The 23,638-nt window shown below is 41.2% G+C and overlaps 1 protein-coding gene across 2 annotated transcripts in view; it reads left to right on the top strand.

The window, feature by feature from the left end:
* BROX (BRO1 domain and CAAX motif containing) overlaps positions 1 to 16,547 on the top strand; it is a 50,380-nt gene extending 33,833 nt beyond the window's left edge. For both annotated transcript variants that reach the window (XM_073628342.1, XM_073628344.1), the window contains exons 9-13: positions 2,966 to 3,051; positions 4,625 to 4,706; positions 6,600 to 6,750; positions 13,487 to 13,646; positions 15,945 to 16,547. In XM_073628342.1, the coding sequence (XP_073484443.1) occupies positions 2,966 to 3,051; positions 4,625 to 4,706; positions 6,600 to 6,750; positions 13,487 to 13,646; positions 15,945 to 16,031 (566 nt within the window). In that variant the 3' untranslated portion in view covers positions 16,032 to 16,547. The remainder of the gene's footprint in view (positions 1 to 2,965; positions 3,052 to 4,624; positions 4,707 to 6,599; positions 6,751 to 13,486; positions 13,647 to 15,944) is intronic.
* Positions 16,548 to 23,638: the final 7,091 nt, after the last annotated feature.

Below are 23,638 nucleotides of genomic sequence, written 5' to 3'. Positions count from 1 at the left end.
AGGACAGGTATTTCTGGGATCGATTATCTGTTACCGGGGTGTTCTTTAACATGGGCCATCTCAGCAACATGAGTTCCGAATCGGGTTCACGTACCTAGGAAGCTAGGTGTGGGTGTCTCTGAATTTTTGCCCAGTTCCGCGTCCCGCTCCGTCCTCTAGGTGCCGGCAGACACTGGAGATGAGAAGCTGTGTTTAGGTGGAGTAGTATATCCTCTTTTTTGGGCCAGTTCTTGCTTTTCATTTAGGAGGTGGAGGCCCCATGTGTTGTTTCCACAGGGCGGCAAGCGGGATCAATGAGACAGTATTAATCTCTAAGGCAACTTGAGCTAAACTCGATCAGGCATCCTCCAGGTTTGCTAAAGCATAGAAAAGTCATGACTCACGTGGCCCCTCAGCCGAGGGGGTCCGCTGTCTCCTTCTCGATCGCTGCTGGCGGGGGGGTTGATAAGCCCGCTGAGTAGAAGGACCCGAGCGGCCCGTTGAACGCGGGACCAATGCAAGCCAATTAGGGACCGGGATCGGTTCCACACCGATAAATGTAAAGAAGGCTGGTAGCTCTGCCTGTGTACGCAGAGTAAATGAGGCATTGCCGTTTCTGAAGGTTACCGCCAGAGGATAACCCCATCGATACGTGCATCCTTGTCTCCTGGATAACTCCAGAATAGGTCTCAGCATCGCTCTTCTCTGTAGGGTGGCCCTGGATAAGTCTGGTAGTATCTTGATTGCAGCTCCATCGAAATCCACTTCCCCATGCTCCCATGCCTTCCGAAGTATCAGTTCCTTTAGGGCATAGCGGTGGATCCTGCATAATACGTCACGGGTTCTCCCCGGGTCTGGTGAGCGAGGCCCCAGGGTTCTATGGACCCGATCTAGCTCTATGGAAGGCGGGGGTGCTTCCAAGACTTTCCAGAAGATCGCAACCACCGTCTCCTCCAGATCCTCCGTTCCTGTTGCCTCAGGGAGGCCTCGCAGCCGCAGATTATTGCGGCGGCCGCGGTCCTCCAAGTCCTCCAAATGAAGCTGCAGCTCCACCGCCGTGGCCGCGTGGGATTCTCGGGCTTGCTCCAGTTCTGTGACTCTCTGTGCAAGACAGGAAATTGAGGCCTCTCCCACCCCCACCCGGTCTGAGATCGTTTGCAGCTCGGCTCTGACCTCTTGGATATCTCTGGTGTGTGCTTCTTCCACCCGGAGTATTAGGGTTTCAATGTCCATTTTGGATGGGAGCGCCTCAATGTCCGCCTTCGTGGGAAGGGACTGTAAAATGGCGCGGAGGTCGTCCGGTAGAACGCTCTGATTTTAATAAGCGCTCGCCATCACGGACCAGAATATAGCCGGTGATGTTGAGAAGTCCTCTGAGGCAGTAGACGGGGCCAGAGAGGCAGGTAAGTCCGGTGTGTCTGTCCGATGTAGGCCCCGCAGCGCTGTTGGAATGGCGCCCGGTGATCTGTGTTGTGAGTCTCGGAAATATCTCCGGATCCCGTTCCGGGATGACGGTGTCTGGCTCCCGCTGACCGATGCTCTTGTTCTGTACCTCTTAGATGCTATCATACCTCACTTTCATGTAATTAAACCGCATATTGAGCGGTTGGGAGAAGGGTTGACCAGGAGCTCTCCAAAAACACCTCCTCACTCGGCCATTGCTAAGCCACGCCCCGTTGGATGTTTTTTATTGAACCGGCCAATGTCTCCCGACATTCAGCCCATGTGTACGGGGCTTTATTCTCAGCCTGCTAATTGGACAATAAAGGATCATTAATGCATCAAAGGGGTCACTTTGTTTTCCCCTGTTGAAAAGCTTTCAGTTGTAGATAAGACAGCATTTTGCAATGCCATGAAGTCTGATTGGTTTGCTGTGCTTCCCTTTCCTCTCCAAGTCTTCTAAGGATTTATGGAAGCTTATCATAAAGGCAGGTTGAGGTACTTTTATTTGCTGTATATATTTGCATACCTCTGTTACACTGCAGGTTTTGCAAGCTCTTCGGACAATGAATCAGCGATATTTCAGCAATGTATTTACCTGCTTGACTGGAGTTCTGTTTTTCTTTCTACATATTATAACTTTTTTTTTTTTTCTCGGAAATTGAGATATACTCTGGTAAAGTGCTAGGACAAGGGTCTCTAGCACCCAAAACGAAAATGGTAAAGAGTGCCGACATGGCCCTTCCCTTCAGCTGAGGTAGACGGCGCTTGTACTTCTGCATGTACAGGGGCTGGATCAGTGCAGGGTATAAAAACAACAGCCACTTTCCACCAGCCCAAGGGTTGGTAATCCAGTGTGATTTTGTGATAATTTGCTTGTGAACTAAAATAGTTTAAAACTCAACAAGAGTGCAACCTTTATACAATGTTTTTGCCCCTTTGCAAGACACTAAATTAAGAAAAAAAATCTGAAAATAAAATTAGCTAAGCGTATAATAAGATAAAAAATTAAATACATATAAGGGATAGTAAGGGGCTAAAATGTTGTTAAAATACACAGAAACAAATAACATTCATTCTGACATTCCAGCACTGCAGATTATATAGGAGGAGCAACTCCCCCAGTGTAATGGGTGGAGCTCTGCTGTCACTTTGATCGATGTAATGTAGGTGTTTATCGCTCTTGGTATACAGTGGCTGTTACACCGACAGCGGAGCTCCCCTAATTACATCAAAAGAGAGATGCTCTAAGTGTAATATGCGGGGCTAAGCTGACCATTTGATAGCTCAGTCTTTCATAGCGCAGGTCATGATCAAGCGATACAGTGGAAGGAGGGGCTTTCACCAAACCTCCCCTTAGAACAGTGCCAGTGGTGGGTGCCACTCCTGCCTCTACCTTGGCAGTCAAATTTGGATTAGATGTCGCTAATATAGTAGAGGTTACACAATAAACGTTTGTATTGTAGCAGGCAATGCAGCAAGTGATGTGGTACTGTATGTGTGTAATCCTTTTTTTTTTTTTTTTATTCTTTTATATTGGTTGCAGACCACACACTCACTACCCTGGATCCAGTTTATATAGCCAAGTGGAGGAGCTACACCCAGCTGAAAATGTGCTTTTATATGGCCTATGTAAGTATCAGAATTTGAGGCTGGTCCTTTCCACTAACCGTCTTCAAAATACCCATCAATTTTCTGTAGTTATCAGTTGTATTGTCAAATTATGATATTAAATATGGATAATAATACAGTATGGTGTGCATATTGGGGTGTTTAATTCCAATATTTAGTTTTGGGTAGAATACAGAGCGTAGTTTAAATGTTGGTTTTTATAGCTGTCCTTGTCTCCATTTCAGAGATTTCTCTCTCTGGCGGGTGTCAGACAGAACAGGAAGTGAGTGAAAATCTCTCCACTTCCTGTCAATTAGGCAGAGCAGTTGTTTCGTCACATTCGGCTACCCATCACATTTTGCTACGGAAGTGATGTTCCACTGACCAATTACGCACTGCGCATGCGTAACTTACCCATATGCGTTCCAAAAGTTTTTAGGACAATACAGAGCAACTTCAGTGAAACTTCTGTATAATTATTGATTGTAAGACACCACTTTGCAACAGGGCCCCTCGCGGACTCGCTTCACTCGCCACGTTTCGGGCACGGCCTCGCTTAGCTCGGCATAATTATATTCTCTCTCTATGTCCACTTGGATGGTGGGGCTTGAACCTGGACTCAGGGGTGGAGCCACATACTGTTTTGTCATAAAAGTGTTGGAACGCATATGGCGGCGTTGCACATGCGTACATAAGCGGGTGGCCAAATGTGATGGGTCGCCATATGTGACGATACACTGTAAGTAAGGAGAAATCTCTACCACCAGCGGGGACCCAGGGAGAAGTTAGAAAACAAATCTGGTAGAGTTATGTGTGGTGAGCTAAAGTTATATGTTTTGGAAATTTAGCCTGTCATTAGTGTTGTGTCCATAAAAAGCTGATGGATAAATTTAACACCCAAAGAGGACCAGGACTCTGAAGTAAGGATTGGCAGAAACTCGGGGAGAGATGGGTTGCCCCATATCCGTTATTAGGAAGGCGAATCAATCACTCCCACAAATTTTTTTGTTGACCCATCGAAGCAAATTTAGTTTGTTTTTATCAGAGCAGTGCCTTGTAAGCTACCCACTGTTTGACGATGTACTGAATTATGTAGGGACTCAGTCGCCTTTTCTGTAGCTGTACAGGTATTTACTTTTGTTGGCTGGAGCCAGTCATGTTTGGATAGCAATTGTATGGCCAGGTAATAAAACTGAAAGTTTGTTGACACCAGGCTAGCCATCCTAGAGAGGCATCTTCAAAGATATTTGAATTTGTTCGATAAAAATAGATTTGAGTAAAAAAGTTTGGAAATCTGATGGATATTATTAGTAGTTTCAGGACCTAATGGGAACATTAAAGATATATATAAATAAAATAAACTACAATTTTATTTTAATTAGTGTGTGTGTGTGTGTGTATGTATGTGTGTATGTGTGTATGTGTATATATATATATATATATATATATATATATATATATATATATATATATATATATATATTTATATTTATATTATTTTTTTTATTTAGTGGAACTGGTGTTAAAGATATGCTGTATATGTGAAAAGGGAGCTCCAAATTTTGTGACCTTATGAATTTAAATCCCTTTGTAGGCTTACTGCTATCATGGTCAGACATTGCTGTCCAGTGACAAGTGTGGAGAGGCAATCAGATCCCTACAGGAAGCTGAAAAACGTGAGTATTCAGACTTTGCATTCTCTATATTGGCTGTGTTTGATGGAGTAGAGGACACCCACATTATAAAGTGATGTACAGTGCTGGGAAAATGTATTTCAGTTTTTTTACACTACAGCACAGTATAGGTGATCTCCTAGCAATGCGGAGGCAGTAGAGGCCCCAGTCTCAGCCATGCTCCCCTGCAGCACAGTGGCTGGAATGGGTGCTTCCTTTGCCTCTGGTGCAGTCCATCCCCACTCTTGTGTGTCTGTCTTCCCTCAGCCCTTGCTTCCGGAGCCCTAGTTTTTTTTTTTTTTTTTTTTCTTTAAAGTTTATCTAAACTAAAACCAGAAATGTAATATATCACAGCTTACCATCTTTAGATGGGGAGACTGCATTTGTTTTCATTTTCCAGGCTAAGAACATTTGCAGCTTTGCCGCAAGCTCAGAAAATAATCGTTGTTCTTGCTAGAAATGCAGTGTTCTTGTCAATTCCTGTGAGCTGAAAAGAAAGGACAAACATTTATATAATGTAAACTACTTATCCCATCAGCCCCCATGGAGGGCAACAAAGGCAGGCATGTTTGAGGTCCAGCCTCTGTGACACCATGGCTCCTTTCATTAATACTATGGAGGAGAGGGTGTAGACACAAAGAAATAGGAAGTATATGCACCAGTTGAAAATGTATACACAGGACTGTTCTATTGTTTAGAATAGCTTGCAATGCAGGGACATATTTAGGGATTCTTTTTAAAATGTTTCTAAAGGCTTAAGGTTTTTTTTTTTTTTAAACTTCATGCATTCTATGCATGAATGCAAAAAACCTTTTTTGCAGCAGCCCCCCAATACATACCTGAGCCCCATCATGATCCATTGGGATCCAGTGATGTGCACGCAAGCCTCCTCATTGGCTTCCGCTGCTGTCAATCACAGCCAGTAAGCCAATGAGGAGAGAGGGGGTGGGGCCGATCCGCAGCTCTGTACGTGAATGGACACACAGAGCAGCGACTCGGGAGCTTGCCGCCCTCGGTGCCCTCATTGCAAGCTGCTTGCTCTGGGGGCACTTGGCAGAAGGGAAGGGCCAGGACGCCCGCAGGAGACCCAAGAAGAGGAGGAGTGGGGTTGCTCTTTGTAAAACCACAGCACAGAGCAGGTAAATATGAAATATGTTTATTTAAAAAAAATAAACATTATAGCCTTTAATATCACTTTAAAGTGCATTCACATACGATGTAGCACTCAAGTCTTAAGATCTCTATCCCTTTCTTAGGACAGACTGTGTGCGCATCTAGCTTGCAACTGGTATCTACCAGCAAAGTACAGACAGTGTATATCATGGCAAGCATAACTTCCCCATCCTCGCCTTAACATCTCATAGAAAGGGAAAATTAGGTAAGATTTTTTTTTTTTAAGCAAGTAAAAAAAGCAGCAATTTTTAAGTATTGAAGTTATGTGAAGGGAAATTTGTAACAAATAAAGCTTTTTATCTCAGTTTGGTTGCAAAAGTGGAAATTATGTGATGGATGCTGCAGTACTGTGGCTTACCAGTAAGTGGCGGTCACACACTTTTTTTTTTTTTTGTTTATAAGTGATATTTATTTATTTTTTCGCTAAAATAAAATAAACAAAAAGACGAAAAACAGCCCTGCCTGTAAGGAAAATGAATTCAGTAAAATAATACTTACCTGTACTGCAGCCAACGCTGCAGATCTTACCTGTGTTGAAGACCTCCAGTGCTTGAGGAATATTTTGCTTGAGGAAAGCTGATTGGTTTCCAGTTTTAGTAAATCCCCTGACCCTCCCCCGACTGCATCATGTGTCATTTTTTTTTTTTTTTGCCCAGAGTTCCACTTTAAAGAGGAAGCTGTAAGCAGAGTTTACTTATGGGTACTTTTTCTTCTTTTGTGCAGTTTATGGTAAAGCAGAAGTTTTGTGTAAGGAATATGGGCAGACAAAGGGTCCCGGAACCACAGCCAAACCCTCAGGACATTTGTTCTTTAGGAAGCTGGGGACACAGGTGAAGAATACGCTAGAGAAGTGCCAACGGGAGAATGGATTCATGTGAGTTGCAGTTCTTTTGCTGAAATTTGTATTTATGGGACCTACCCTAAGGCCCCCTAACCCTGTCTGTAACACCTGGATTAACCTTTGTTATAACCCTAACACTAACTTTCCCTGTATCCTCCAAATTAGCCTTTATTATAACACTAAGGCTGGTTTCACACATATGCAAATTGGATGTGGGTTTCCCCGCATCCAATTTGCATGACAGGCGAGTGTGACCGGGCTATCAAAGGAGCCGCTTTACACATGTCCGGGACGGCCGAGGTATGCATTTAAAAAGGGTACTGTGCATCTCTGGGGTCAGATTCAGGTGCGAATTCAGGCAAAAATCGAGTCTGATTTGCACCTGAACTGGTGAACAGGGAGGCACCGGACCCCAGGCATGAACCCACGGCTCCATATGAGTGAACCCAGCCTAACACTCCCTGTAACCCTAATATCTCTGAAACTAACTCTATCTATAACCTTGAGTCTAACCTTCATACTAAATCATTGCGTAAGCCTCCCTGTGTCTTATCCTCCCTTATGTAAACTAATGCTGTGTACACATGATTGGACTTTCCGCCAACAAAACCGTGGAAGGTTGTTGGCTCAAACTTGTCTTGCATACACATGGTCACACAAATGTTGGCCAACATTTACGAACATGGGAACGAGCCGAGAAAAGAAGTTCAATAGCCAGTGCGGCTCCTTCTGCTTGATTCCAAGCATGCGTGAACTTTTGTGCGATGGACTTGTGTCCACATGATCAGACTTTCCGACAACAAAGTTTTGTTAGCAGGTTCTCAGATTTCCCGCCAACAAAACTTTGTTGTCGGAAAGTCCTACAGCAAATGTTCGATGGAGCATACACACAGTCGGACTTTCCGACAACAAGCTCACATCCAACATTTCCCGTCGGAAAATCCGACCATGTGTACGCGGCATTAGACATTGGTACCTGCCCATTCAACTTGTGTGAAAGGATGAGAGCACCAAGCCTGCCATGGCTAGTCCAAATAGAAATGTTTATTTTGTTTGTTTTTATTGTTAAAAGCGTTTTATCAAGCGATGACAGCCAGCGCGTTTCAGGGGTTATACACAAATCCTCCTTCATCGGGACTTCAATTTATTGTGCAAGAGGAATCTGGATGGATGATGGTTAATTCTGAATTTTGGTTCTTCATAGACAGAAACAGATTTTCAAGCTGGCTCAGTATAGTTGTCTGGTTACCGGAGAATATTACAAAACAGCAAAGGAGAGAGCACACCGACCTAGTACATTACCATAAATCAATTTTTATAAAGAAATAAATACCAAAGTGAATACTCACAAACGCATGTCATACACAAGCATATCTTCGAGATACAGATGAAAACGCCTCCAAATTGCCATAGGGAAGACCTCATAGCATCTAAAGATGGCAAACACATTTCAAAGGTCTAGTCCCTTTCCTCAGAGCCACTGGCTTGACCCTTTAAACGTGTTAACCATCTTGAAACGCTATAAGGTCTTCCCTATGGGGATTTCGAGGCGTTCTCATCTGCATCTCTAGTTATGCTGTGCATGACATAAGTTTGTGAGTATTCAATGGTTATGTATCTCCTAATAAAATTGATTTTATGGTAAAGCACTAGGCCGGTGCGCCCTCTCCTTTGTTGTTTTGTAGTTTGCTTAACCACTTCAATACAGGCACTTATACACCTTCCTGCCCAGACCAATTTTCAGCTTTCAGTGCTGTCGCAGTTTGAATGACAATTGCGCGGTGATCCATCACTGTACACAAACTAAATTTTTTATCATTTTGTTCCTACAAATAGAGCTTTCTTTTGGTGATATTTGATCACCTCTGCGGTTTTTATTTTTTGCGAAACAAATAAAAAAAACCCGAAAAGTTTGAAAAAAAATAAAAGTTTTGCTTTTGTTTCTGTTAAAAAAATTTTGTAAATAAGGAAGTTTTCTCTTTCAATGACGGGCACTGATAAGGCGGCACCAATGAGCGGGCACTGACATGCGGCACTGATAGGCACTGGTAGGCGGCACTGATGGGTGGCACTGATATGCAGCACTGATGGGCATTGATAGGCGGCACTAATGGGCACTCATGGGTGGCACTGGTGGGCACTGATGGCCACTGAAAGGCTGCAAAGATGGGTTCTTATGAGTGGCACTGATACGTGGCACTGATAGGTGGCACTGATAGGTGTGGTGGTGGTAGGCATTGTGTGTGGGCACTGATTGGCAGCTGCCTGGGCATTGATTGGCAGCTGCCTGGGCACACATTAGAGTAAAGAGCTGAGTGTGTGGGATTATTACGGTGCCAAAAATTCAGCAATACAATTTTATAAAAATAATTAAATTTATTACAAAAAGTTAAAAGTACAATTCATACAGGGTACAAAAATGGAGCATAGACAGATCATTACAACCAGCTGATGGAAATAGTTGAAATATCCCTACTAGTTTTGCCAAAACATTGGCTTCCTCAGGGGATATGATAGGTTGTAGTTCTACAGAAAAAAGAATATTTTATTAGTATAACAAATTGTAAATAACAAATAAAACTGTGCATATCACTAAGCGACCGTAGAGCGATCAGACAAGTGCGGTCTCCCCCATCCAATTAATCCCAACCAACAAGATGGAAAGCAGTCTGAGGGACATAACATCAATCACGCATCATCACAACCTACCCACGGGGCCCAATAGGGCAAGATGGACAACATCCAATGTGAGGGGAAAGGTCGTCCTTCACTGCCTATAGTGTGGCTGCAGGGGGCTTGATAAAATGAACCTTGGAAATAGCTGTAAAAATACATAAGTGTAAGGCTATAAAAAGCTCAACTATCAATAATAAAAAGGAAAAACAATCCTAAATACTCACCAAATACAAGGTATACTAACAAGTAACCGGGACGCTAAAAAGATCAATAGTAATTGATCATATTGGACAAATAAGTTGGTACGTAGACTAGCTCCACTGGATGAAAAATAGAGAAACAATTGTAGTTTACCAATAATTCAAATGGTTTTTGTTATGCAACAAGAATTATTGAAAAGGTTTAGTTAAAAAAATCCTACCTCCAGAAGGAAATTGGGAGACAAGCCCAGCAGTAAAAAGGTGATCAGAAGCAGTGTAATAACTGCAAGTTGAAGCAAAAACTGGGGTAGGTGCACAAAGTATCCACACCAGTTACGGTGCATGAGTCTATTGGACATAAACAGAAAACCCCCAGTAAATAGACATTACGGTGCATGAGTCTATTGGACATAAACAGAAAACCCCCAGTAAATAGACATAGTAGTAAATGTTGCTGTGATCAATTATAACTGCGTGTGACAATAATATGGTAGCCAGAGAATCAAGTTTACCTGTGCAGTAACTTTAACTCAGCAGCATCCCGGTGAGTCCGCAACAACGGACAAATAGCTAGCTTATTCAAAGCCCCCACCTGATTGGCAACTAAAGTTCGCCAATCAGGAGCGGACAGAAAGCGGCCCGTGCGCCTGCGCACTCACCACCGCATAGAGCCAACAATTCCCATAGAGCCTAGCGCCCACTGAATGCGTCGGAGGACGGTGGCCCCAAGCAGGGGCGTGGCTTAGCTGTGGGTCAACCTAAGGGCGGGGATAACCCAGAAGTCAGGGGGAAAGATCGTAATGTGCCAGCCCCTGGGTGTCCATACAGCCACAGGCTGTGACTTAGAAAACCAACCCAAAACATCGGGGAAGCCAAAAGCCATATGGGGACCAAGGCATGTGGAAAAATAACAATGAGATGACAAGGGCAGGAAAAAAGGGAGGGGGAGGATCGGACAAGGAAATGCGAGGCGTGCTCCTAAGGCCGGGCAGTTCAATCAACTGCACAATCGCTGAGTGATAGAATGCACAATGTTATAAATCAACTCATAATGCACGTTGATGCAAAAACAAAAATAAACGGAAAAAAGGCAACAAAAATATAAACAAATTATATATATATATGTATATATAAATGTATCCAACTTGTATGTTAGCAAAAAAGGAGAAATAAAAGGAAAGAAAAGATAAAAAAAGGGGGAAAAAAACAGAGAAAAATACTGATGAAGAGAAAGAAAAATATATAATAAAATATATAATGAAAACAAAAATAGAAAAAAGGGGAGCGCTAGCACGTGTGTTGGGCCTAAGAAAGTTAAAAGGGCCAATAGGACAGCGATAATCATGGCAATGAGAGGGAGGGAAGTGAAAAAGAGGGAGGGACCGAATGCAAAAACCAAATCAGGCCAAGGAGGAGCCCAAAAAGGGACCAACTAGAAAGTTATAGTAATTATAAATTATGATTTAGTGAAAGTTTCTATTATAAAAAAGGTTTGAAACTTGTATACTCATTCAGGCCAGGATATTTAGTAGCATCTAAGCAGTGTATCCATCTGGTTTCTAGTCGTAAGATGGCAATGTCTCCTCGAACATGTGCGGGCATGTGCTCAAGCGCCGTGAATCGCACAACATTTGGTTCGCAGTTGTGTTGAATAACAATGTGTAACAACTGCGATCCAAATGTGCGATTCACGGCGCTTGAGCACGTGCCCGCACATGTTCGAGGGGGCAGTATTGACATTGCCCCCTTACAACTAGAAACCAGATGGATAACTACATATAGATTTGGGGAAAAAAAATGTGTATAATAAATCAATATCACTATACTAAATTGAATTAAACATATGTGTAATATAAAGTGATATATTGTGAGAATATTAAATTAAATATAATAGAATAAATTAAATGTAGTGTAAATATATTTAAGTGATTAAATATATGTGTGATATATAAAAATATAGTGTAAATATATCTAATTGATTAAATATAGAATAAATCAAATGAATAAGAAATCTAAAATATATATGTGTATCCAGAGTGAATTATATATAGTGACTAGTTAAATTTTTGATCCACTAAAACTGATTAAAGCGCTTATATTTCCCCTTTACCTTCCCTATTTCCTTCGTTACTTTCCCCATTCCTCCTCTATATTCAAAATCCCTTTATTTAAGGATATAATACTAATATAAAAGTGGAACCTCTATTGTACCATATGCTGATGTCTTGGATCGAGTTCACATACAGGCTCATGAGTTATCAATAAAGGCATTCACATCAGTATCAATGTTTAACCCATAGGATACATAGGTTTTTAATTTATGAATTCAAGTCATTTCCAATTTGTATATCTCCCTCACTAAAGAGCTACCCCTCCAGTGGGGACAAAACTTATCAATACCCAAGAAAATGGTCTTGGAAGGGTCCTTATTATGTGCAAATGAGTAATGTTTTCGATACAGAGTGGTTCTTAAAACCCATTTTGATATTGGTAATGTGTTCGTTGAGACGAACCTGGAGAGGACGTTTTGTCCGGCCTACATATTGCAGGCCACAAGGGCACTGCAACATATACAAAACTCCCTCCGTAGCACAAGTGTTGAATGGTTTTATCACATATTCTCTGTGTGCTAGTGGAGGTAAAGGTGTTGGTCCGTCTATGAGGACATGCACTCAACAAACATACTCTGCATCTTCTGCATTGATAGAACCCTGTTAGCTGGTTAAAAAAACGTATTTTTTTAGTGGGTTGATTTAAAATGTTTGGGGCTATTCTATTCCTAATGGAGGGGGCCCCCCTAAAGACCACATGAGGTTTATCAGGTAATACTTTATTAAGTACCCCATCATTTTTTGCGATATGCCAATGTCTGTAAACTAATTGCTTAATGTTGTTATGTTGTAAAGAGTAGGTAGTCACAAAAGGGACCCCAGAAGAAAAAGCCTCATTCACACATGGCTCTCTCTCTACCAGTAATTCAACCCTATTAACATCTTTGATAGTTTCCAATGTCTCAAGAAGGGACTCTCTCAAGTATCCTTTTTCCAAGAATCTATTGGTCAGAACTTCGGCCTGCATCAAAAATTCACTCTGGTCAGAGCAGTTCCTTTTGTGTCTCAAATACTGGCTCTTTGGAACCGATCTCAGCCAGGGACGGTGGTGACAACTGTCAACTGGGATGAATGAGTTTCTGTCCGTGCCTTTAAAGAAAGTGGACGTAACCAACCTATCCCCTTTTGGTAGAAATTTTAAGGTCTAAAAAATTAATTTCAATTTGACTCATCTCGTAACTCAAATGTATGTCTCTTTGGTTCACATTCAAGGAGGACATAAACTCTTGGAAGGCTTGGTACTCACCATCCCATAGAAGGAGGATGTCATCTATGTATCTAGCCCACAAAACCAATGGTGGTATATTGTGGGCATATATGACATCCTCCCATTTGGCCATGAAGAGATTCACCAGGCTAGGGGCGTATTTCGCCCCCATGGCCACTCCCACAATTATTTTTGGTTCGACAATAATTTTTACAGACAGGATATGGGAGTGGCTATTCAGGATATGGGAGTGGAGGGTTCATTTACATTACGGTGGTTGGGCACTCTCTTGTTTGTGTTGGACTACACTGTGGTGACATCAAGATTTCAAAGTGATTCAATATGGACTCTTTTTTTATATTTTGTATGTTTTGATTTGATCGACCGATCAAAACTTTTGCACTGCAGCTTCCCTATTCTGATCTGAAGGTGATATTTCCCTTAAAAAAAAGTGAAGTATTAATTCTCCCCATTAGCATATGAGTACCTATGATGGGGGGGCTGTTAATTGCTGTATTTATCAGTTTTTGTAGTTTGCTATCATTTTATACAAATGACATGTTTCTTTTGTACAGCTATTTCCAGAAGGTCCCGACAGAGTTACCAGAAATGGAGCTTAAGGCAAATTACGGCCTGGTGGAACCTGTGCCATTCGAATTTCCTGAAATGAGCCCGCTGTGGACCCCGGAAACGCAAGCCGGCTTCGACCTGACCAAAAGGCCAAAAGATGATGGTGTAAGAAATTCTCTTTTATGTGTTCCCCAATGTGCTTTTCTGCCGCAAGTGTTGTGCTGGAAAATGCACTTCAAGTCTGAAGATCACATCCACTCACTGTACTATATCAAAATCATTTTACTATTTTTTTTTTCAAGTGGCCCAGCTCTCTGTCCCACCTCCTACACATTCCTATTGGTCCATCTCTATGATGAACTTGTTAACTGGCCAGTAGTAATGTTCAGGAGGAAGTATGGGGCATGCAAGCTCTGACACACTCAAGAAGTGCCGCAGCTTTGAATATCAGAATACCTGCAATTTGGCAGTAGTGGTAGTAACTTGCAGGCTGTTGAATGTGGGTATGTTCCTCAAGGTGCTTGCTATTTTTCAGCAGTTTAATATCTTTTACTTATAATTTATTAGTTACTTTAAAGTGATTGTAAAGCTTGGATTAAAAAAAAAAACAACATACATGTAATACTTGCCTGCTTTGTGCAGTAATTTTGCACACAGCAGGCCGGATCCTCCTCTTCTTGGGTCCCCTGCCGGTGCTTCTGGCTCCTCAGCCCCTGTGAGTGCCTTATAGGAAGCTGCTTGCTTTGGGGCACTCGTATGTGCTTGATCCCAAGTCGGGCTGTTTGTGTCTATTAAGGCACACAGCCTGGCTCGGCCCCACCCTTGCTCTCTGCTTACAGGTTTTGACTGACAGCAGCAGGAGCCAATGGCTTCCGCTCCTCTCAGCCAAGCCTGTGAGAGCCAGGAGAGGGGGAGAAGTGCAGACAGGCACAGTGCTGGACCGAGATCAGTTTCAGGTGAGTATTTAAGGGGGCTGGGGGGGGGGGGGGAGCCACTATTATAAAGTGGTGTGTGTGTGTGTGTGTGTGGTTTTTTTTGTTTTTGTTTTTTACCTTAAAAGAGAAGTAATGATTTTTTTTTTTCTTTAAGATTCATACTTACCTAGGTGTGCATCTATCCTCTGCCGCCTCTTCACTGAGAACCGAGCCACCGAACACACCGTACACTCAACTCCCCGAGCAGAGAGCTGCTGCCTGTCAGTCAGCATCTCTCCTGTTCTGCTCCTCTACAAATTATCGAAGCACTGAGCTGTGGAGGGGCAGGGAGCGGACATATTAGCGGCTCGCTGAGAGGGTGAGACGCCTATCAGTATAGGCAGTTGGCGGATCCAGACTTCCTTACTCGGATGACGCGCTGGCTGGACTGATCTTGGTGTCGTCAGCGGAGAGCGAACTTCAGACCACTCTCCACTGAAAATGGGTCAAAGGAGTGCAAAACGGATTGCACTCCTGTGACCCATAAGAGAAATCCAGCCAAACGAGCCCAGGCTGGACTTCTCCTTTAATGCAGAGAATGCTTTAAAGTCTCACTAAACCCACATCATAAAAAACTATCAATAAATGTTGTATTACATGCTGTTCATACTCACTCAGTCACTATGAGATTTGTTTTCTGTATTCTGCAAAAAACCTGGTTGATCCTGCTGCTCTCTATCCCCACCTTCTGTTCATGTCCTCAGTTCAGGGGTTTTGCAGCTGTGGTGGCAACTCAGCACCTGCTCAGTTTACTGTGCATTTCTATGCTGAGCATTTCCTCCCTATCACATCTGACCAGCCATGTGACTATAGAGTCACACATGTTGGCGTATACAGTCTGGTAAATGACAGCCCACTCCTTCCCTCTCTCCTCCATGGCCAATAACCAGCTAAACACATAGGGGTGGGATATTACATCTTGATTGACAGGGGCTTCACCTCCCTCTTCCTTATTCTAAAACACAGGCTGGAGTGGCGTGACACAGCATGTGACTGGCAGAAATCCACCCACATCATGTTCTTGACAAAAAATAACAAAGATTTGATTTCAAATATGTATTTGAATGGCAATTTAAAACCGTTTTGGTAATTCTGTTTATTTATTTTGGCTCTTTCTGCCAAAGGCTGTGTGTGTTTTTTTTTTTTCGTGTGTGTTTTTTGGAACATGTGACCAGCAGCAGAGGACTAGAAGTTCCTGCTGCTTATGTTTCCCTGCAGACAGGCTGGGAAAGAGCTGGGTCATGTGACAGCTGAATATCGATTTAGGAAAAAGGTACTAAGATTTTTTTTTTTTTATTAAAATAATTACAGTGCCATCATCCATATACAGAATTAGAAGGGACAATGTAAATTAAACAGTCTGTGTTTTAGTATCACTTTAAAGTAGAAATAAAAAACTTTTTACTTTTACAACCACTTTAAATGTGATGTTCTTAGATGTTGTACTAAGATTCACTTTTTAATTTTTTATTTTTGTTTCTTTCTCCAGGCTAAGCCCAAGAAAGAAGAGGAGGTAAAGCCAATGAAGGAACCTGACCTAAAACCACAGAAGGACAGTGGATGTCAGATCTCTTAACCCCACAGACAGCTCTCAGCATCTCCACAGCTTCTTCCGCTCTCATTCCCTGGATCGAGAAAGAATCTGCTCTACTCTTCTAGATATAGACAAGGGATTACCCTAACACACTTCATCTGCAGACCTAAAATTTCCCTTCTGATCTGCTGACTTTGATTGCTCTGCAAAGCATAATCCTGTTTAACCTCATTGTACAGCAAAGTTATGTAGAACAGTCTTGAGCTTACTAAAGTGTGTGATGGAGGAGAAAGTAGCAGATCGGTGAGTTTATAACTAGCAAGGAAGGAGCGTGGAAGGGGCACCTCATTATAAGTTCACAGAATTGGCCCACCAACAAAGTGGTCTTAATTTAACACCCATTTCTAAAGTTCCTATAGAAAGAGAGATAATCACAGTCATGTGCATCTGCAGATGCATGTAAAAGCCAAAGCCACATATGTCAACGTGCCTCTGAAAGAGTGTTTGTTTTTTCTTTCTTCCTTTGAGCCATACAAATAAAGCCATCTCTGCTTCTTCCTTTTTTTTTTTTTACTGCATACCTTTTTAGGTAATTTTAGAGCTGTCTGGGCACTCCCTGAACCCCGGATTTGAACTGTAGTAAAACACTGACTTTTCTAAGTGGAGGGGTATGCCAGGTTAGGCATATAGGTGTATATACATATATACAGTGTGTGTGTGTGTGTGTGTGTGTGTGTGTGTGTGTGTGTGTGTGTGTGTGTGTATGTATGTGTGTATATATATATATATTCTAAAAAGTCTACACACCCCTGTTAAAATGTCAGGTTTCTGTGATGTAAAAAAATGAGACGGATAAATCATTTCAGAACTTTTTTCACCTTTTAACCACTTCAGCCCTGGAAGGTTTTACCCCCCCCCCCCCCCCTCACCAGAGCACTTTTTACAATTTGGCACTACGCTGCTTTAACAGGTAATTGCGCAGTAATGCAATGCTGTACCCAAACTAAATTTGTGTCCTTTTTTTCCCCACAAATAGAGCTTGCTTTTGGTGCTATTTGATCACCTCTGTGGTTTTTATTTTTTGCGCTATAAACAAAAAAAGAGTGACAATTTAAAAAAAAAAAAGCAAAATTTTTTAATTTTTGCTATAATAAATGTCACCAAAAATATTTTTGAAAAACAAATTTCTTCATCAGTTTAGGCCAATATATATTCTTCCACATATTTTTGGTAAAAAAAGTCGCAATAAACATATATTGATTGGTTTGCGCAAAAGTCATAGCGTCTACAAACTATGGGAAAGATTTATGGTATTTTTATGGCATTTTTGTTAAGATAGAGAGATATATATATATATATATATATATATATATATTATATTATAATATAATATAATTTTTTTTTTTTTTTTCTAGTAATGGCGGTGATCAGGGGGTTAAATGTGTGTTCTAACTGTATGGGGATAGGACTGACTAGGGGAGGAGACATATTGTTCTTCCTACTTACTAGGAACAAACTATATGTCTCCTCTCCCCTGACAGGACAGGGATTTGTGTGTTTACACACACAAATCCCCATGCTGGCTCTCATGCACGCAGTCGCGCGTGGCTAGCGGCGATCGCCGGCCACGCGCATTGGGTCCCCCATCGTGCAGCAGGCATGCCTCTGGTGGCTCTTGAAGGGAGCCCCGTATATATGTGGGGTTTTGCGCAGGGGTGCCATTATGCCCCTGTAAAAAGACGCGAGGCGGTCGGGAACCGGTTAATGTAACCTATAAACTGTTGAACAACAAACTGAAATATTTTAGGTGGAGGGAAGTAAAAATAAAAAACTAAAATAATATGATTGCATAATTGTGCACACTTTTAAACTAATACTTTGTTGAAGCACCTTTTTGATTTTAGTCTTTTTGGGTATGAGTCTATCTTGGCACATCTTGACTTGGCAATATTTGCCACTCTTCTTTGCAAACACTCCAAATCTGTCAGATTGCGAGGGCATCTCCTGTGCACAGCCCTCTTCAGATCACCCCACAGATTTTTAATCTGATTCAGGTCTGGGTTCTGGCTGAGCCATTCCAAATCTTTAATCTTCTTCTGGTGAAGCGATTCTTTTGTTGATTTGGATGTATGCTTTGGGTCGTTGTCATGCTGAAAGATGACGTTCCTCTTCATGTTTAGCTTTCTAGCAGAAGTCTGAAGGTTTTGTGTCAATATTGACTGGTATTGGGAACTGTCCATAATTCCCTCTACCTTGACTAGGGCACCTGTTCCAGCTGAAGAAAAACAGCCCCAAAGCATGATGCTGCCACCACCATGCTTCACGGTGGGTATGGTGTTCTTTTGGTGATGTGCAGTATTGTATTTGCACCAAACATCTTTTGGAATTATGGCCATAAAGTTCAACCTTGGTTTCATCAGATCATAACACATTTTCTCACATGCTTTTGGGAGACTTCAGATGTGTTTTTGCAAAGTTTAGCTGGGCTTGGATGTTTTTCTTCGTAAGAAGAGGCTTCAGTCTTCCCACTCTACCCCATAGCCCAGACATATGAAGAATACATAGGAGAATACAGGAGATTGTTGTCACATGTTCCACACAGCCAGTACTTGCCAGATATTCCTGCAGCTCCTTTAATGTTGCTGTTGGCCTCTTGGCAGCCTCCCTGACCAGTTTTCTTCTCGTCTCTTCATCAATTTTGGAGGGACGTCCAGTTCTTGGTAATGTCACTGTTGTGACATATTTTCTCCACTTGATGATGACTGTGTTCCATTGTATACATTGAAATTCTTTTGTACCCTTCTCCTGACTGATACCTTTTTAACAATGAGATCCCTATGCTGCTTTGGAAGCTCTCTGCGGACCATGTCTTTTGTTGTAGGATGCGACTAAGAAAATGCCAGGAAAGACCTACTAGAACAGTTGAACTTTATTTGGGGTTAATCAGAGGCACTTTAAATGATGGCAGGTGTGTACCTGACATTTTAACAGGGGTGTGTAGACTTTTTATATCCACTGTATGTATGTATACGCACACTTTAGTTAAAAAAAAAATATATATATATATATGTATGTATGTATGTGTATATATATGTATGTGTGTGTGTGTGTGTATATATATATATATATATATATATATATATATATTATATTATACTTGCACCGATCAGCCATAACATTATGACCATGCAAAACAGTTTTAACAGCGTGACAGAGGAAAACAATCAATTAAAATTCAAATGGACCGCAGCTTTCTCGGTAATGACATGAGTCAGTAATGGAAGGGTAAAATTAAAAGCAAGATTAGCGCAGGTCCACAATACTCTACAGCATGGAATGTAGTCTTCAATACAATATATTAAATATATTCTATATATCAAATATATTCATAGTATCTTCTGTGTAAATATGCAAAATAAACTAGTATGTGTGATTATATTCTGTGCAAACATGCAAATAGACTAATACATATGTGAATAAATCAATATATGTTATAAAAACTGATTAATGAATAATTCTATAAGTGATATTTGTTAATATACAATCAACAATTAAAGTGCAACATGTGTGTGTATGTGCAAATATGCATAAGCAAACTTTGACACCAAACATGAATCAAGAAGATACTATGAATATATTTGATATATTTAATACATTTAATATTGTATTGAAGACTACATTCCATGCTGTAGAGTATTGCAGACCTGCGCTAATCTTGCTTTTAATTTTACCCTTCCATAACATTATGACCACCCACCTAATATTGAGTATAGCCCCCTTTTGCTAAAACAGACCTGACCCATTGAGGCATGGACACCAAAGTAACATCCACATGAATGACAGGACCTGAGGTTTCCCAGCAGAAATTATCCAAAGCATCACATTGCCTCCACCAGTTTGCCTTCTTATACTGCATCCTGGTTCCATCTCTTCCCCAGGTAAGTGATGCACACGCACCCGGCCATCCACATGATGTAAAAAAAAAATGTGATTCACCAGACCAGGCCACCTTGTTCCATTGCTCCATAGTCCGGTTCTGATGTTCATGTGACCATTGAAGAAGCTTTTGGCTGTGGACATGGGTCACCATGGGCTTCACAGCCCCATACACAACAAACTGTGATGCCCATTTTTTTTTTACTGTTTTCACCACATCAACTTCATGGACAACATGTTCACTTGCTGCCTAATATATTCCACCAATTTTCAGATGCCATTGTAAGGAGATATTCCCTTTACCTGTCAGTGGTCATAATGTTATGGCTGATCAGTGTATATACACATACACAGTATGCACACTTACAGTACTGTCTTGTCTTTATGTGGACACTCAATATCTGACTGATGGCGATAGTTGCCAGTATAAATTTATTGTGGGAAAGGGAAGTAATTGTACACCTAGGATTTGGGTGCATGACTTCCAGGGGGTCCTGAGGCACACAGATTCAGAGACACTAGAGGCTGGTCATACATGCAGGCATGGTCTACTCACTCAGATGCTTCTGTTTAGTCTATGTGACAGAAGTATGTGGGAGGTATAAGTAATCATGATTGGCGTCCTTTTTAGGAGAAAAATATAGTGATGGAACAATGTACTTGAACCTGTTTCGTTTACAGCGGACAAATATGTTTAAGGGTTTCTTACAGACCTAAAATCATCCAAAATGTCTGAAGTGGGTAGCAGTAAGGTCAAGTCTATGGCAGGATTTACAGTGTGCCTGTTTTCTAGAAAATGTTGCATAACATGGCAATACTAGGTGATACCAGGCACCACAAAGTGTTGGTAAATAGTATTGGCTTAACAAAATTCTGCTTTAGTGGGCCTCAGTAGCCCGTTAACCCTTACTCTGCAGCTCCTGGCTCATCCCATAACACAATGCACACTGGATGTGGGAGCATGTTTCAGAACTCCTAAGATTTACGTAATATAAATACTGTTGTATGTGTATATATGCATGTGCGATTTATAAGATTAGATTGTAAGCTCCTTCTGGGCAGAAACTCATGTGATAGCACTGCATAAATTGTTGATACTGTATAAATATTACTCTGTATTTGTGGGCCACCGAGCGGTGTTTTAGCAAACTTTTTCGTCTGTTCTGCCATCTTGTAGTGCCTGCTCTTACCTAGTAACCTCAGTCTCCACAATTTTTTCCAGTAACAAGCTACCCTTAAAATCAACCACAGAAACAAATCCTCTGGTCATAATTTGAAACACGGACTCGGAACAAGTCATTATTTCCAATCTGCATACATGTTTCCAAGCGAAGGGATCAGCATCATATCACAATTAGTATTTTAAGAAGGAGAGGTCAACAAAAGCAATCTACCTTTTGTCTTCTTTTTTTTTTAAACTGAAAGAATACGTAGACACTTACGATCGTCTGTCTGATCGCTAACTGTGTAGCTAAATAGCAGTGAGATTAAAATCAAAGTGACCATAATCCTACATTTTAATTTCCCTGTGCAGTTGTTTAATATTAAGATAAATGTATATGTAAGAGAATTATATGATAAATATATAATAGAATAAAATGTTATCGGACTTCTAATAATATACATGTCTGTGTATTGACTTGCAGAGCCTATTGTCATAAGGTACACTTTTACTTCCCCTTGTCCAATGCGCTTACGCATCCTTTTTTTTTTTTTTCTCCAATCTCCCATTGATGGTGTTACTATGTGAAAAGCTAATGATAAGTTAGTGGTGTTGCATCGTGGAAAAGGTTAATGTGACATCAGAGAACTTTTGAAAACTGAAGAATAATATAATACACTCCTTCATATTATGTGCGTATATACTCCTGTTATAAGCATGTGCTGTTTCCTGTATTTTTTTTTTTATTATTATTATTATTGCTACAGCATACAAATACATATTAGACAAATGTTTACTTCCACCCTTGTGACATCAGTTTGGAGAAGACCCTTTTCTGTTCAAGCTCCCTCCTATACACAAAGTATTCTCCATAAAACCATTAATGAGTTTGGTGTGGAGGGACTCAAGTGGCCTACACAAAGCCCTGACCTCAACCCTACTGGATACATTTTGGGATGAATTGGAATGCAAATTGTGAACCAGGTCTCACAAATGGTCTTTTGGCTGAATGGGCACAAATTTCCACAGACACAATTCAAAATCTTGCGGAAATTGAGTACTGACCGTGATACTTTTTTTTATTTGCACTAACATATCATTTTTCATGGACGAGCTTTCGGGGTGTGTGTCCCCTTCTTCAAGGTCCAAGCAGTACTGATTCACAAAAGTTTTAGCAGAAGGTAAAATGTTAAAACAAAACAAAACAAAAAATAATAAAATATCTGAGGGAAAGGAAAAAGAAAAACAAACACATACAAATCAATAGTATGGTAATAAAGCTATCAGCAAGTGAGATAAGACAGAGGGAAAGCTATAGACTGGAGGGTCACAGTCACAGAGGGGGTCATAAAACTGTAGTATAGTGGGTGAGGAAACCAATATCTAAATTTAGGCCATTGTTTTTTTGTGTCAAAAAGAAGTATTCTTAGCTCAAACGTTTTTTCCTTTCCTGGATAGTTCTGAAATTCCATTTCAGAACTAAAACATTGCAGTCTTCTATAGTGTGGTCCGGTTGTGAGAAATGATGTCCCACAGGTGAGTCAATGGCTTGTTTACACTTGCTTCAAAATGTGGGCTTGAACACGCTTTTGTTAACCACTTCAGTCCCGGAAGGTTTTACCCCCCCCCCCCCCCCCTTCCTGACCAGAGCACTTTTTACAATTTAGCACTGCGTTGCTTTAACTGGTAATTGCGCGGTCGTGCAATACTGTACCCAAACAAAATTTGCGTCCTTTTTTTCCCCACAAATAGAGCTCTCTTTTGGTGATATTTGAGCTATTCTGCGGTTTTATTTTTTGGGCTATACACAAAAAAAAAACGACAATTTTGAAAATAAACAATATTTTTTACTTTTTGCTATAATAAATAAACAAATTTCTTCATCAAGAAGGTCAATATATATTCTTCTACGTACTTTTGGTAAAAAAAATAGCAATAAGAGTATATTGATTGGTTTGCGCAAAAGTTATAGCGTCTACAAACTATGGGAAAGATTTATGGCATTTTTATTTATTTTTTTGCTAGTAATGGCGTGATCTGTGATTTTTAGCGATATTGCGACGGTCAGATCGGACACCTTTGACACATTTTTGGGACCATTGACATTTATACAGCGATCAGTGCTATAAAAATGCACTGATTACTGTGTAAATGACACTGGTAGGGAAGGGGTTAACACTAGGGGGGCAATCAAGGGGTTAAATTTGTGTTCCCTCAGTTTGTTCTAACTGTATGGGGATAGGACTGAGTAGGAGAGGAGACATTTCGCTGTTCCTACTTCCTAGGAACAAACGACATGTCTCCTCTCCTCTGACAGCACAGGGACTTGTGTGTTTACACACACAACTCCCCGTGCTGGTGCTCGTGCACGCGATTGCACGGGGTCCTCGGCCGTGCAGTGGGCGCGCGCCCTCTGGCAGCTCCTAAAGAAACCTCATATCCACCATTCTACCCCCGTAAAAAGACTTGAGCCGGTCGTGAACCGGTTAAGGACTCTGGATGGCAATCAAAGGATCTGTCATTAAATTAAATAGTTACAATCCTATTCACA

The sequence above is a fragment of the Aquarana catesbeiana genome, linkage group LG04 (assembly GCF_042186555.1).
Source record: "Aquarana catesbeiana isolate 2022-GZ linkage group LG04, ASM4218655v1, whole genome shotgun sequence".
In the NCBI taxonomy this organism is placed as follows: Eukaryota; Metazoa; Chordata; class Amphibia; order Anura; family Ranidae; genus Aquarana; species Aquarana catesbeiana.
This window is presented reverse-complemented; position numbering and strand designations above follow the sequence as displayed.